Source organism: Solenopsis invicta, chromosome 16 (genome assembly GCF_016802725.1).
Source record: "Solenopsis invicta isolate M01_SB chromosome 16, UNIL_Sinv_3.0, whole genome shotgun sequence".
NCBI classification, from domain to species: Eukaryota; Metazoa; Arthropoda; class Insecta; order Hymenoptera; family Formicidae; genus Solenopsis; species Solenopsis invicta.
In genome coordinates this window covers 18182052-18196769 of record NC_052679.1, presented here as the reverse complement: position 1 = coordinate 18196769, position 14718 = coordinate 18182052, and the positions used below count along the sequence as shown (strand labels likewise).

Here is a 14718-nt window from a genome sequence, read left to right as displayed (position 1 = left end):
TTCTTTTAAATATAATATAATGAATTTTACTTGAATATCAAATGTCGCACATATCAGGTCAAAATTATTATCTAGATGAACAAATTATAATATTTATATTTTTTTTATGAGTATGTTTTTTTTTAAATAAATCTCTTTTATCTGCATATGTCGTAGGCTATTTTCATCAAATAATTGGTTGTGATTTCTAATTAATTCGCCAGGCATAATTAATTTATAAAATGTAATCTCATTAAATAAATGAATAAAATATCTGCTCTTTAAAAGTACTCTGCCAAATTTTAATATTATATTACATCTTTTATAATAACATTCAGCTTTTTTGACGTAAATCGAATTAATTTAATGCAGCATGCATATGTTAAACGATAGAAATATGCTGCTTGAACGACTCGCTACTGAAATATTATTTTACAACGTTAATAAAAAAATTGCGTCTTTATTTCTAGACCTTCTATCCTCTCGTGGCACGCGCCGAGTTGCACGAGGACGCCATGCCGATCGAGTTTATGCAAGATCGCAAATTGGACTTCGTCGACTACTCGAAGCTGAAGTCATTCACTGTAAGTATTATATATACAAATTTTTGGCGATTTAAGACCAACCGCTTGATAAGTTGTAACGCCATGCATAATGATCGTTTACTTCATTAATTATTTCTGTGATCCACTTAAGGTGACAAATTATATTTTAAAGAAGCGCTCTGACGTAACGTTAATGTTTAATTATCACATAAATCCATGAAATCTGCTTCAACAGACTCATTGCATTTACCAATTTTTACTTTTCTTTCTTCGTATTAATCTTGGACAGGTCATTATTCATAGTTAATTGACATTAAAATATTTGATCTTTTTAACATACAAGTTGCCTTACGATATATGAAAGTTAAACGTGCGATAAGGATAGCATTTTCGTTATCAGAAAGAATTGATGATTTAACAGTATTTTTTAATTCCTCGCTCGTGTGCGTGCTTACTTTCACGTGGAACGTAAAAATACGTAAAAAATGTTAAAAAAGTTGCGACGAGAGGCACGGTGACAATTTCCGCTGACCAAGGTACATTGACACAATCCGTTATCTCGTTTCCTTCCTAATTTCCTCATCGCCGTGGCACATTTTACGCGCGAGATGCGATAGAGGATCCCGAAAACGATTAAGAGCCTGCGGGCCGAGCGAGTTCGGTCGACGAACGTGGTACAGCGCGTCGCAGCGGCCACTTCCGCTTTACGACTGGAAACTTACTTCGTTAGGGGCCTCGCTGGGAACTTAGTTAGGGAACAAGTTCCGGCGCCATTGGCGCATCCGACACCCCTCCAGGGCGGATGCGAATGCGAGAGCGCGCGTCTCTTCCTCTCCCGAGTCGTACCGCTGCTGTAAGTAATCTTTCACGGGGGGCTCGCTCGTTGTCCAACTTCTCGTAAGAGCTAAGCGGAAGAGTCGACCGAACTTGCAGCCGAACTTTGACTCGAGTTCTCGTTTCACTTTCGCGTGTGTGCCGCAGGAGTTATGTTCGCGAACGCGACAGAACTTTTTGCAGGATGTTTCTCTCTGAACGGAAAATTTTATTATTTCGTGACGGCGAAATCGGAAAAAAATTTATTAACGGCGGAGGCTATGTGTTTGAAATATTTAGAACAAACACGTAGGAGGGTACACGTGGAGATTTCTGCAAAAACTATTAATATATATGATTCGATATGCCGTTTACAATCGTTTAAATTTATCCGTTGATACATCGCCATTGTAACGCAGCAATAGAAATTTTAAATTGTATTATTTTTCTATAAAATGTGAACACTGCTGTGCTTTATTGTTTCATTTATCTTGTCATTGTGAATATTTTACTGAATTTCATGAACGAATTATCAAATAATGTGTTCCCTTTTCCGTTTATTTTCTTTTATAATTCATTACGGTAAAATCCATCGACCATTTATTAAAAAGGCGAGAGATAAAAAATTGCCAAAATTTCACCACGCGAACGAACGATTACCAAACGTCGATATTAGCCTTTGACCTTCGACTAATCGACTTTTCGTCGAGTAGCAACTTGAGGCAGGTGTATTGAATGAGCATGCAGAAACTTTCAGCTCTCGTCGGGGAAGCTCCGAGATAGGGAAACACTCGACCGAGATAATAAATCGATCAGCCTGATCCCTCTTCGCGAGGGTGAAAGAACAGCGCGCGCGTTTGTTTTTATGTGTGTGTGTGTGTGTGTGTGTGTGTGTGTGTGTGTGTGTGTGTGTGTTTGTGTGTGTGTATGCGTGTGTGTGCGTGCGCGCGCGTGCGACCACTTCGGAAGTTGCCGCACTTCTGTTAGGGTAGGAAGAGTTGAGCGAGGTGGAATTGTTTCCAAGTAATTAAACTACCGGCAAACTTTTGCCGTTAAAACTTTTTCCCGCTCGGCTGCGGTATACGAGGCTGTAAGTCGTTTACGTGCGGCGAGAACTTTCCGTCCGGCGCAGCGGTCAGGTTCAGGTGTGTCTCACCTTTCAGATCCGCCCTTTATCCTGCCGCGCGCGACTTAATCCATCTCAAACAAGACGTATTACCTTCGTGACCTGTGCATCAAGGACGGCGTGGATGGACGCCTCGAAAAGTCCCGCGCGTTATAGCAATGCAGACGGGTTTCATGCTTTTTTTTTTCTTTAAATTTATGATCGAATTTAGCATGTTAAATCGAGGTAATATGTTTTACCATGCCGACATTCATAATAATCTCAGAACAATCTCATTTTTAATCTGAAATTTCTCGCGTTTCGACAAAGTGGCTCGCGAAGCCAGCAGCATCACTCCGAATTCTTTTCGCGACGATAAATCGGTCCTCGTTTAAACAACAAATCTCTTTCGAGCGGCCATAGATCTACTTTCAGCCGCGGACTGGTGCGCTCGCGCGTGTCTCGTCGAGAAAAGGAGAAAGTCAGCGGTTAAGTGCGACGGGGGGAAAAAAAGGAGTGCGAAAGGGGCGTAGAAACGGCGCGAGGGGCCAAATTTACCCGGGGGGGTAAAGCTGCGCGCGAGTGTGTTGATCCTGAACTATAAATGCGACGGGTTCTTTCTCCCCGCTGCATCGCATACCTAGCGTGCGCGCATTCGTCACTCGCAGACGTCGCTCGCGTTTTGCTCTCGTTGCCGCAAGTGCCACAAACGGATACAACCGCATTTAACACCCCTCGCAATTATTGGACATTTATATACATTGTGGAGGAGGGGAGGAGAGGACGAGTATTAATATAAATTACTTTATACGATATAAATTTTAATTGAGAGAAAAGCAAATTTTGTATTATCGATTTAAGAGCAGCGGGAATGAATTTTTGAGAGCCGCGATCGTTTAACTCGTTGAGAAAAGATTCCGCACTCACGCGGCCGTCTCTGCCGGCGACGTCGCCTGTTAGTTTGACGACTCGCATACGCGCGTGCACGATCATCGGGGAACGTTGGAGAACGGCCAAGACGAGGCGCCAACATATTCCCGTTCTGTCTAACGGTCCTTGGCCAAGTGCGACGGCGCTGCATTATACCTTCAGCCTCCCTTCACGCGATCCTGCTTGAAAGATGCCCACTCACTGAAGAGAAACACGTTATGCCTTTTATCTTGGAGATTAGTTCTGAACAGAATTAATCTCTAATGTCTAGATGCACAAACGATTATTCCAATGGCTTAGTCATTCTTAATTATATGATAACGATTATATGATAACGATTTTATAATAACATTATGAACTTCGTAAAATTCGAATAATATAGTATATCTTCGCTTAGAATTTTTTAAATATTGAAATATTTGAATTTAAGAGAAAATTATTATTGTGATATTCTGGGGCACTTTGTACCGTGCTAAGGGCTCGATACCTCGAAGTTTAACTTTCTACAAACTGAGCTTATGTCCATGTAATACCTTAGTTACGAAACAGTTTCGTTTATAAATGATGTTATAACCTAACCTGCTGTGCGTTCGTCGGCGGAGTTTAAATACGAAGCAATTAAGTATAAGATGAATGGCAGGGTCGCTGTATCGAGAAATATCGGAGTTAACGTGTTCATTATCGAGTCAATTTTATCGAGTGGTCGCCGGTGGAAAAAGTAATTGCATGCGAGTAATTTTATTACGCGGGTACACAAGCCATGCATGCGCATCTGTCTGTGTCTCCAATTTAAACTTTACGACAGTCACCTGCCTATAGTCATTTTATTTGCCGGCGCTTTGGTCCCGTGATTGTACGGTGAACGCATCGCGATTAATGGCGGACGCGTTCTTAATTAAGGAACTCCTTAATTAATTAGCTGCCGCGTGGCAACTGCTAACGAGTACCCGCGGCGTGTGATAGAACGATAACAGTCGACACCGACATGGGTCGTGATTTTCCGACCGATAATTTTCTTTCCGAGAGATATTTGCTTGATAATTAGGGAATTCACTTGTAGAGAACCGCACAAACAATTTTGATTAATACTAAAGCCCATATTATTATGATTTTATGTAAAAGAGAAACGCGTATTAGGAAATTCGTAAAAGAAGGTAGATGATATATTGTGTAGTTTACTTTTATATTTTATATTTGTTTTTTGGGGATTAAATTATACAATGTGCATTTTACATTTTAAAGAAATATAATATATGAATGTGGAAATATAAATATACTAATCAGTGCTTTTATTATTTATTATAATTAATTTTCATTTTCACTAATGCACGTGTTATGGAGACAGGAACGTTTTCATCACTATTGTTTTCCCGAATACTTTATATACTTTTTTTTATCTCTAGTGATGAACTATTGTTAACTGAATAATTAATGAGGTAAAAGTCAATTTTTCAAGGAACGAAGACGATCGTCAAATCTTCCGACTTAACAGAATAAATAATATTTCCGACTTGAGAGATAAAATGAAAACAGATATTTCTTGCGATACCACGCTAGCTTCAAAAACTTACCGCGGAAGGACAATGCCCGGTTTCATTGATATGCTAATTCATTCGGCTGAAGAGAACTTCGTAGGAAAGAAAAACATAGAAGATCGTGCACGCTACCGTGGACGAAATTTCGTTTGGAAATTGCATTGCGGTCGTGGAGAGAATTAAAATTGCGAGGATACAATCGGAGATGGGATTTGATCGGCGCTCTTTGAACGATGGAAAATCTTTGGAAACGATCGTTCTCGGAGCAAGCGGTCTATAACCGTGAAGTCGTAATCCATAAATAAGGAACGAACGCTTCGCTTCGGTGTCTCTCGATCCTCGTCCCCGAATCGAATTATCGTGCGTAGGAATTATTCAACGGTCGACAGATAATTTCGTTGACCCCGAGACCAATTCCGGTTGTTTATTTTCACATTAGAATTGATGAGCGACGTAGCCAGACTAGACAGACGCTATTTCGCGACCCGGTATAGATATTTAACGACGGCTCGGCGAACAGAAAAAAAAAGTACGTTTCGTTAACCGCCCACGACTTCGCACAGATATCGTATGTCGTGCGAAATCCTCTATCGATTGTACCTCACGGTAAAACGGCTTTCTCCTGCGTGCGCGGAGAACGATTTTACAATGGCCACGAATAACGGCTGAGAACATCGGTTGATAGTTATTTGCAAGCGCTTTCGTTTACGTTGGACGAGAAAATGACGAGAAATTATGTATAATACGTACGCGCATATACACGTGCAAAAGCGTACACGGTTCTCGCGCAAGAAGATAATTTAGGCGATAATTTTGGGATGTGGGATACTGGACATCTATCTAAACACGTTGCACGTTACACGTCTAGTCCTTATCTAAATGAACATGTCGCTTGACTTTCGCGAATATATGATTGTTGAAACAGGAGCGCTTCAATTATGTAGCATTTTTCTTATACTTTACATATCTTTCTCTATGCTTGGCGATGTGAAACGTGTACAAATGGATATTTTTTAATGAATAAAGATAAATTTTTTTTTAATCTGAAATCCGTGACTGACATTTTGGAAATACACGTGTCAGTTGTGAGACAGGCATCGTAAAACCGATATATTTCTTATCTTCTTATATCTCTGTAAAAATTTCCATAGGATGCGAAGACGTTGAGGGGAGCGTAGCAGAGCTGACGTAATTTTAATTATAATACTTAGCAGTCTGCGAAGTTTACCTTACACTTCGCACATTAACGATAGGAATACCAATTTGCAGAATGCATCGAGTTCGAGTTGTACGTCATATTTCCAGTCCTACGAAGTAATTATTACTCCGCGTAATTACGCAGTTCTCTTCGATTGCGCGAGGTTGCCTTTCCATCTCTCAAGCATTTATTTCATTCGATTCATTCGTAATGAAGGCCCCCAGGAATAATCAGGATAAAGTTGAAAAAAAAAAAGAGATATGCAGACCGTAGCGGACATAAGATAATAACGGCCGGGAACAAAGTTAAACTTATGCCATTAAATCTGGTCAAATCGTAATGTCTCCCGTCGCGAGGTCGTGGTCATCCGCGTTTTTCTTTTTTTCATCTACAGACTGCTCGATAAATCTATAGGCAATTTTCCGTCAACAAAAATGGAGCCTGATCTTTGTTAACGAATTAATTTCTCTGTTAATTATAATAACTCTGCTATGTTTTTCCTCCGGCGTCTAGTCATCTTGTTGATTGAATAACGAATAAAAATGTTAAAACTGTCTCGAAATCAAAGAGGGAAACGCGATTGGTCTCGCACTCTGGGACTTCATGCAAAGTGCCTCGTGAATCGCATTCACGACGAGCACTGTGCGGACATTAAGTGCTCTCGACGCTTCAGTAATAACGTTCTAATTGCCGTTGTATTACTACCATTAACGCGCTTCGCGCCGTCACGCTGTGCACAACGATTGCATAACGCGTGTCTGACGTAACGGCGTAGCGCTGACGTAACGTAAATACGAACGCGAGCGGTGTGCTCGCTCGAACGCGTATTCGTCATCGAGGGAAAAGAGAAGTAATCGCGAAACAAGATGAAAATTGACGTTATTCCTCCCCCTTTGAATTTGTATAACATCCTTAAAGAAGCTTCTATTATTACGATTTATCAACGCATTCTTCGAAGAGAAGTTATTTTCGAGATGGAAACGATGAAATACAAATTTACGTAACTTTGCGAGAAATACTAGGAATCATTTTTAAAGAATTTTTAAAATCCATCAAATACCCTACTTTTGAACTCCCGTCGAGTTCTCTCCTCGGCGATTTTCTTCTGCTTGAAAATTACAATTCAAATCAACCGTACAGAATTGATGAAAAAACTCGAATTTTAAAATTATGCGCAGAGCTACATAATTGAGAAAATTGGTTTAATCTTAAAGTTGAAGTCTTTTTATCTATTTAGTACGGTTGACTCGAAACTGGTGTCACTTGAAAACTTAGTTACCCATTTACACGTTATACGAGAGTTAGTTAGTTAATATGTAATACAAGCGACAAAACAAATTATGTATTAATTAGTTACAATTCTCCGACTATTTACAGCTCGAAAAGTCAGACGGTGATGTAATTAACGTTTTTCAATGCCACATTTTGATTGGCGCTCTAATGCACTAAAAATTATCGAGACATCCAACTAGAGATTCGATAACAAAAGGTTTATTAAATATTCCGATGCTAATTTCTGTTTCATTGGATCTAATTTCTCGACAGACACGCCGCTTTTACGAGCGCGAATGAAACGTTCTGATATATCGGTTATTGGACGCGTATCATATTGGTAATATGACACTTCTGTGTTTTCCCTTAACTAAATTTGATATTTTAAGTTTCAGCGCATTGTTATCGTTTCGTGACCGTGCTCATTACTTTTGTCACGCTGATTATATTAATGCGTGAGATAAAAACAGAGTCATGTATTATAAGATAGAATGCGCATCAGCTTCTATATTTAAACAGACAACTATGCAATGGCCAAAGATAAATTCGATTATTTTTCTTTGTATTTTTGCAAAATGAAATAATTAAAATTTTATTCATATTAGACCAATTATATTTTAAAATGCTAAGTAATAAAGCATAGCATGAATCGGAGACTGTTTTTTAAACGAGGGAACAAAATCTCGTGTGCTCAGCTTTCCGTGAAGTTTTTATCCCCTTTGTTATCTCTTATCAAATTGCACGGGTTTTTTCTCCTTCGTTATTTTTCCTTCCAAAATCGCGGACAGCTTCTCGAGCGGAGGAGAACAGTTCGCTCTTCTTAATCAAGTTCCACGGACGGAGCTTCAACCTCGGTCTTTTTTGCTCGTCTTTGCAGCAGGACTGGGAGCTGACTAAGGGCGCGATGCCCTGGGGAAACGCCGTTAGGAGATGGGCCGAAATGCAGGACGGTCAGAGGATCCTGCTGACTACGCCCAGTGTCCTGGTCGGCTTCAGGGTCGAAGTTTATCGAGCGGAGGGCACCACACAATGGTACACAGCCGTGATCGTCGGTTACAACGAGTCCACCAAGGTGAGTCCAGCCAGATGATAAATATTACAAGGATGCATTGTCAATAGATTAGAACTGTTCTGCAATAATTTTTGGACAACTACTCTGTGATCGTCTGACCGTCTGACTTTATTAAGATTTAATACTTTATATGAGTCACATATGAATTAATATTTTTTAAGGAGGGCGAGTTACGGTGTCAGAAATATCATTTAAATAAATTAGAAATTACATATCGCCGTTTCTCTATTTTAATATCTCCATTTTAACATAAATTTGGCTCCTCTTTGATAAATCGATATATCGAAGGGAACTAGAAGAGCGGAAGTTAAATTTTATTTGAAACTGTTCTATAGTTAGAGTGTACGGGATCTTATTATTAATCTGAAATTTACTGGCTCCAGATTAATAATGAGCCAAGATTTAAGAAAAGGATTTTAATTTTAATGACAGTTCTGCAAGATGACACTTTTGTTAATTATTAAGCACTCAGACTTTGTTAAAATTATGAAGTTTTAAATTTATGTTCAAGACTATTTTAGTCAACTTTTAAATTTCTCATATCTGCAAAATGGAAAATTACAAGGGATTATATATATGCAGACATATTACGTATACATTAATATGTATATAAATGTATAATTTAGATTATGATATTTTAAATTTTCTTAAACCTTTAAAGTAATTATTTATATTTTATTAACCTCTTTTTCACTATTGTAGACATATCCAATCTTTATTTTTGTTTCTTATTTTATTAAATATTTTTTAGGTAATTTTGACATACAATTTCCTACGATTCTTTTTCATCATATTTGTTAAAATACATTACGTAATAAAGTTATAAATTTATGTTGATTTATCGTAACACTACAGAAAGGTAACGTATCTTGAAGTAGCTCAAACGAGCTAATTTTCTACCTCCTTTTCTTTCCTTTCTCTGGCCGATATTCTTAGCGTTTTTATCGTTAAACATCCTAAGGTAGAGAAACGAACGACAGACTTGCGTCGTCGCGCAAGTAATCCTCCTCGTCTTGTCTCTCGGCGAGAAAGCTTCCGATAATTTATCCTGACACTGGCGCAGCATTCCTATTGGAAAACTAAATCCCTGAAATAGTCCGCGACGAGAAAACGTTCCGGAAAAGGCGCGGAGATCGAAGGGCGAAGGAACATAAAATATCGGTTGGGTTGTCTGAGGAAGCTTTTGTCGCTCGCACGCTTTTTCTTTCTTGCCTCTTTATTCTCTTCGTATATACGCCTGTCTCGGATATTTCTGAAAAGTACCGGCAGAATCGAATTGATTGCCTGTTGAAGTTTATTCGAATATTCCTCGTTCTGACATTGTCAAAGGCTTTAATGAATCGTGAGACGATGATGAAGACTCTCAGAATATATACGAAAGGTGAACATTATCTTATTTTATGTAAAATAAATTAATTTAAATGTAAAATTGCCAGTTTATCCTTACGTATATCGACTTTTTACACTTATTGATACTTTTTCTTTGGTGCTTTCATTTTAAACAAATAGAAAAAAGAAAGAAGGAATTTTTTCAACTAAGACTTCTTTGCATATTTTTCTTTTAATTATTAATCATGTAATAGTTGTATTTTGCCAATGTTAAAGTCTCGATCGAATTTTTTACACGGTAAAGTCTGAATTTTGTCTGAATTTTACGAACTTACGAAAATTCCCTTTAACAATAGTTGAAGCGTCGATATTGTCAATAAGCAAGGCAATAAAAACTGATAACGGAAATCGCATCAACAAAAATCTATACATATTGCATCGCGAACTACATAGTCTCGCGCAAGCCTCGTAACCGGCAGACGATTCTGTCTCGCTGCTGATCAGTTAAGCATATTGACAAAGAGAAGCGTTGATCGTGACGGGTCTTAACGAGATGCCAGACCATCGATCGGCCGATCTCTGACCCGCGAATTGGCAGATAAACACTCCGCAGCCGGTCGGACGAGTCACGAAATTTCTCGGAAGAATCGAAATCGATTAACACCCATTATGCAATAAATTTTTAGAAACCGCGAGTGTAATCGTCCGCAAGATTCGAGATCAACGAACCTGGAAAGTAATTTAATGTCTCGACTCGTATCGCTGCCAGTAAATATTTATGATAATTCATTATTAACGAAGAATACGAACGGAATGAGAGAGAGAGAGAGAGAGAGAGAGAGAGAGAGAGAAGAGTGTATAAATAATAGAATACTGTTCTTTTCTGAGATGTGTTATCATTAATGGCAAAATTAATATTAAAATGCGCTTTGAATTTGCTTGAGACAATATAAAAATTTTAACAATGTTTCTTTCTAATAACTTGTATTATCTAATTATTCTTTCAGGATTTGACTGTCACCGACGACACAGTCCTCGAAGATCACAACGAGGATCCCACATTAGTACAAATGCGGCTGATTGGCGACGGAGGTGAGAAACATTAGCGAGATAAAAAGATATATGTTCAATTATTTGCATAATAATTAAATTTATGTCAGAAAAAATTTCTGATTGAACTCAATTTTGTATGAAAACAATAATATTATATTTAAATAATATAATTATTACAAAATACCGTTAGCACTATTTAAAAAACTAGATTAGTATTAAATAATTGATTAAATATTATGAATATCTCGAATTTGAGGCATTTGAAATAAAAAATGTTCCAAACAAAAGTTATTTGATGTAAAGGGAGACGAGTAACGGTAAAATCAATTTTTTTTTTTTGTTTAAATTGGTTTTTCAACGTTATAAAAAGTTATTGCAATTTTTTTTTAATGGAACTATACGATTTTTTTTATATAATAAAAGTTTTCTAATTATTTTGCATATAAAAGTATTAAGGTAAAATTATCGAAAAATAAATAGTTTACGAGATATTTCACATTATATTTTATCTCACATTTCGGCGTAAAATATTAAATATTTCGTAAACTATTAATTTTTTGATAATCGTATTTTAATACCTTTATGCACAGAATAACGAGATGAATTTATTCATATTCATGAATCTATCAATATGTAATTGCATATTGCAAATTTTCATAAGTTTTCTAAAAAGCAACAATGTATTCTCTTTACACCAAATTCATTCATCCCATTATTCTATGCATAAAAGCATTAAGGTACAATTATAAAAAAATTAATAGTTTGTAATTGATATTGTCGAATAAGTGGAATAATGGTGAAGCATACTGAAAGTGTTTTTTTCTTTTTTTTTCCTCTCTTATGCAGTCGTCGAGAGCATCATGAGGGGCGAGGTCGTCGGCATGACACCAAGGAGGTCGAGGTCATCGACTGCTCTGACGCACGCGCTCGTTGTGGTGAGTGAAATCCAATTTCGTTCTATTATTAAACGTTCTGCATAGTTTACGATCATCAACTATCGTAAAATAGTAGGTGTATCGACACGCCTTTATATTCTGCATATAATATCTCTCATATACATAATGTGTTTAAGTCATTATAACGAAGTTGCTTTAGCCCATGTTTCTCGGGCAACGTATTTTTCACATTATATAAAATTGTTTTACGGCCGCACCTGTTTCCGCGCTATGGATGAATGCGTAATATTTTGTAAATACCCAAATTTACTTTAGAAATAATTATTTTACTATAAATTCGATCATATATAAATACGATCTTTTTTGTACGTTAAAAAAAAAGAAGAAAAATTACTCGTATAATCGTTAAAAGTGCCACACGCTCTTTTTCACTTGGATACGTAAAACAGCACGTTTTCTCGAAACCTCTCAAACTTTCCTCTTTGATTTCTCACTCTTTAAAACGTGCTCTCTTTGTTGGCGCATCTAAACGCTTCGAAAAAGGATAAAAGTGATGTTTTTACGTTGCAGCGCATGCACTTTACGACGTCCGGTATTTATCGCGGCGCTGCTGAGTTGGCGCTAATCTAAATTTCTGCAATGCCGCGGTAACCAGTAGACGATGTTTTGCAAAGGCATTTATCGGTGAAATGATTCGCGCGCGACCAAGAGTCACGAATTAAGGCGCGATAATCTCGCGCGCAGGCAAACATCTTCCCTCGCGCGTGACGATAGCGCTTGACGGCCGTCACATGGTAAAACCGTAATTGGAATCGAGTCGATGCGCCGTTCCGAAAGGATACCGCCGGTAATCGCGCCTCGGTGTGCTTTCGCAACGCGTATATCTCATCGTACGCGCTCGCGATGCACGTTGGTCGTGTGAACGCTCGAGACGAGCATCCTCTGATCGCTTACTCCCCGTCGGTCCCCAGATTTGTTGTGTACATACACGGAGATTCAATTGGCGCGAGAGAAGATTTGCCGCGATTTAGGAACGCGATGCGTTTAACGTTTTTAACGTTAAATTTTCGTACCTTTAATAATTTATTGGTTAATTGTTGGGATGTACAGTCGCGAGAGTATCGGTAGTATCATTGTCTTAGAGCTGTTATCAGCGGTTATTGTGTTAGCCTATAGAGAGCTTATAGATAAGCAGCGGTATGGAAAATAGGACATCGATTATCGATTGCGCAGATATCTTAAACGAAACCCAGTGACATTACATCGATGTTATATATCGCGCGTCAAGATAACAATTGCCCTGATACATTTATTAAAAAATATAACTGAAAATTCTCGTCTCTCGTACATTCCAGAATTGGCTGTATAACAGCTGTGTAATTGGTTCGTAAATGTGGAAGGAAACAAAAACGTTTCGAAACATTTTAAGACTCAAGAAAGAGGGGATTTCCGTTTATCAAAATTTATCGCATGAAAATTCATTCAAAAAACATTAAAGTTTTATGATATTTAGAACCTTCTTAGAAATCTTTTTATTCTGAGAATAAATCTTGTAGAAGGGAGAACAAATTTTACAGATCAATAATTAATTGTACGTACACACATTAGTAATTAATTAATTTAATATTAAAAATACATAAACCAGCCTTTTTAATAACTCATATAAAATACAGACAAATATATGTAAAAAAAAGAAAAAAAATACAATGGAAACATCGACGTAACTGTTGCCGGGTCTCGCGATTGGATTTTCAGTGTGCAAAGCGATGCCTACACGTACCGAGCGTTTCCCTTTAACGCGGGAAATCAATAGAGTCGAGCTTGCAGCACCCTCGGGCTTTCAGGAATCGGGAAGCCCGGAATAGAGTCCGTTGCTACCTTAGCGGCCGACTTCCGTTCGTCGTGTACGCGAATGCCCCACCTTCCTATTTCTCTGTCTCCCTCTCCCTCTTTCTCTCTGTCTCTCCCTTTGTCTCCTTCCTTCTCTTCCTTTGTCTCTTCTGTCTCTCCCTTCGCTCGATTTTCTGTCGAGGCGGCAATCGAGGGCATAGTTGTCGTGCTTGCGTGCTCACGCCATGAATTTCTCGACGCGGGAGAGACGTGCACCTCCGGATTCTAGATAACGGCGACGGTCGAATTAGACGGCGATAGAACCGGATATCAGGTCGCAGTGATACAGAATGTCGCGTATATACTCGTATGTATCCGCAATTGAAATTAGATTCATTTTTGAATCTCTATTTCCATTTTGCCGGTTAAAATTTTAACCAGCTTTACTCCTCCGCCGATGAAATTTCGCGTACTATATCGAACGGCGCTATTTATTATTCTCCACAAATAACGGCTCTCTTGCTACAGAGAGTTAATTAATACGGACAGCGAGTATTTTGCCCTTTTCATAAATGCAAATCAGACGCCGATTCGGCATTGTTCTCCGGGATCAGTGAGTGCTATTCCACGGTTTATGTTGTCAAATTTGTCGACATAAATCTCGCGATTTATCGCCTCGACGGTTGGATTTGCTACCTCTGCTACGTACGACGACAGGGACGCGACGAGAATAACGGCGATCGTAATTGCATATTCTGCCCAGAACCGCGTGCTGCGTTGACATGAAATCGTTATTAACTGTCTCGGAAATATAATTAAGCAGCGCCGCAGGCGTCGTCTTTTTCCGATTCCGACGTGGGGTGCTCGTACAGTCTGAAATACATCATTATGATCTCATGCAAAAATAATCGACGCCACTTGAATGTCACATTTGTATCGATTCACTCTCCGCGCGGGACATTTCAAGAAAGATACTCTTACCTAAATACACACAGACGTCCATCAAATCGAGTTTCGCTATGATATGTCGCGGTAATCATCACACGAGCTGGAGGATGAACTACGGCATCCTCCAGCTCGTTTCCATTTTATTAATTTATAATTCAATGTCTTAGCATGTACGACGAATTTAGCACATAGAAGTGCGGTATAATGTGTTTG

General features: G+C 38.4%; 1 protein-coding gene across 5 annotated transcripts in view; it reads left to right on the top strand.

Annotated features, from left to right (window-relative positions):
* LOC105207370 (probable JmjC domain-containing histone demethylation protein 2C) overlaps positions 1 to 14718 on the top strand; it is a 301096-nt gene that overhangs the window by 58908 nt on the left and 227470 nt on the right. For all 5 annotated transcript variants that reach the window (XM_039459078.1, XM_039459077.1, XM_026133722.2 and 2 more), the window contains exons 3-6: positions 450 to 563; positions 8255 to 8449; positions 10786 to 10870; positions 11678 to 11766. In XM_039459078.1, the coding sequence (XP_039315012.1) occupies positions 450 to 563; positions 8255 to 8449; positions 10786 to 10870; positions 11678 to 11766 (483 nt within the window). The remainder of the gene's footprint in view (positions 1 to 449; positions 564 to 8254; positions 8450 to 10785; positions 10871 to 11677; positions 11767 to 14718) is intronic.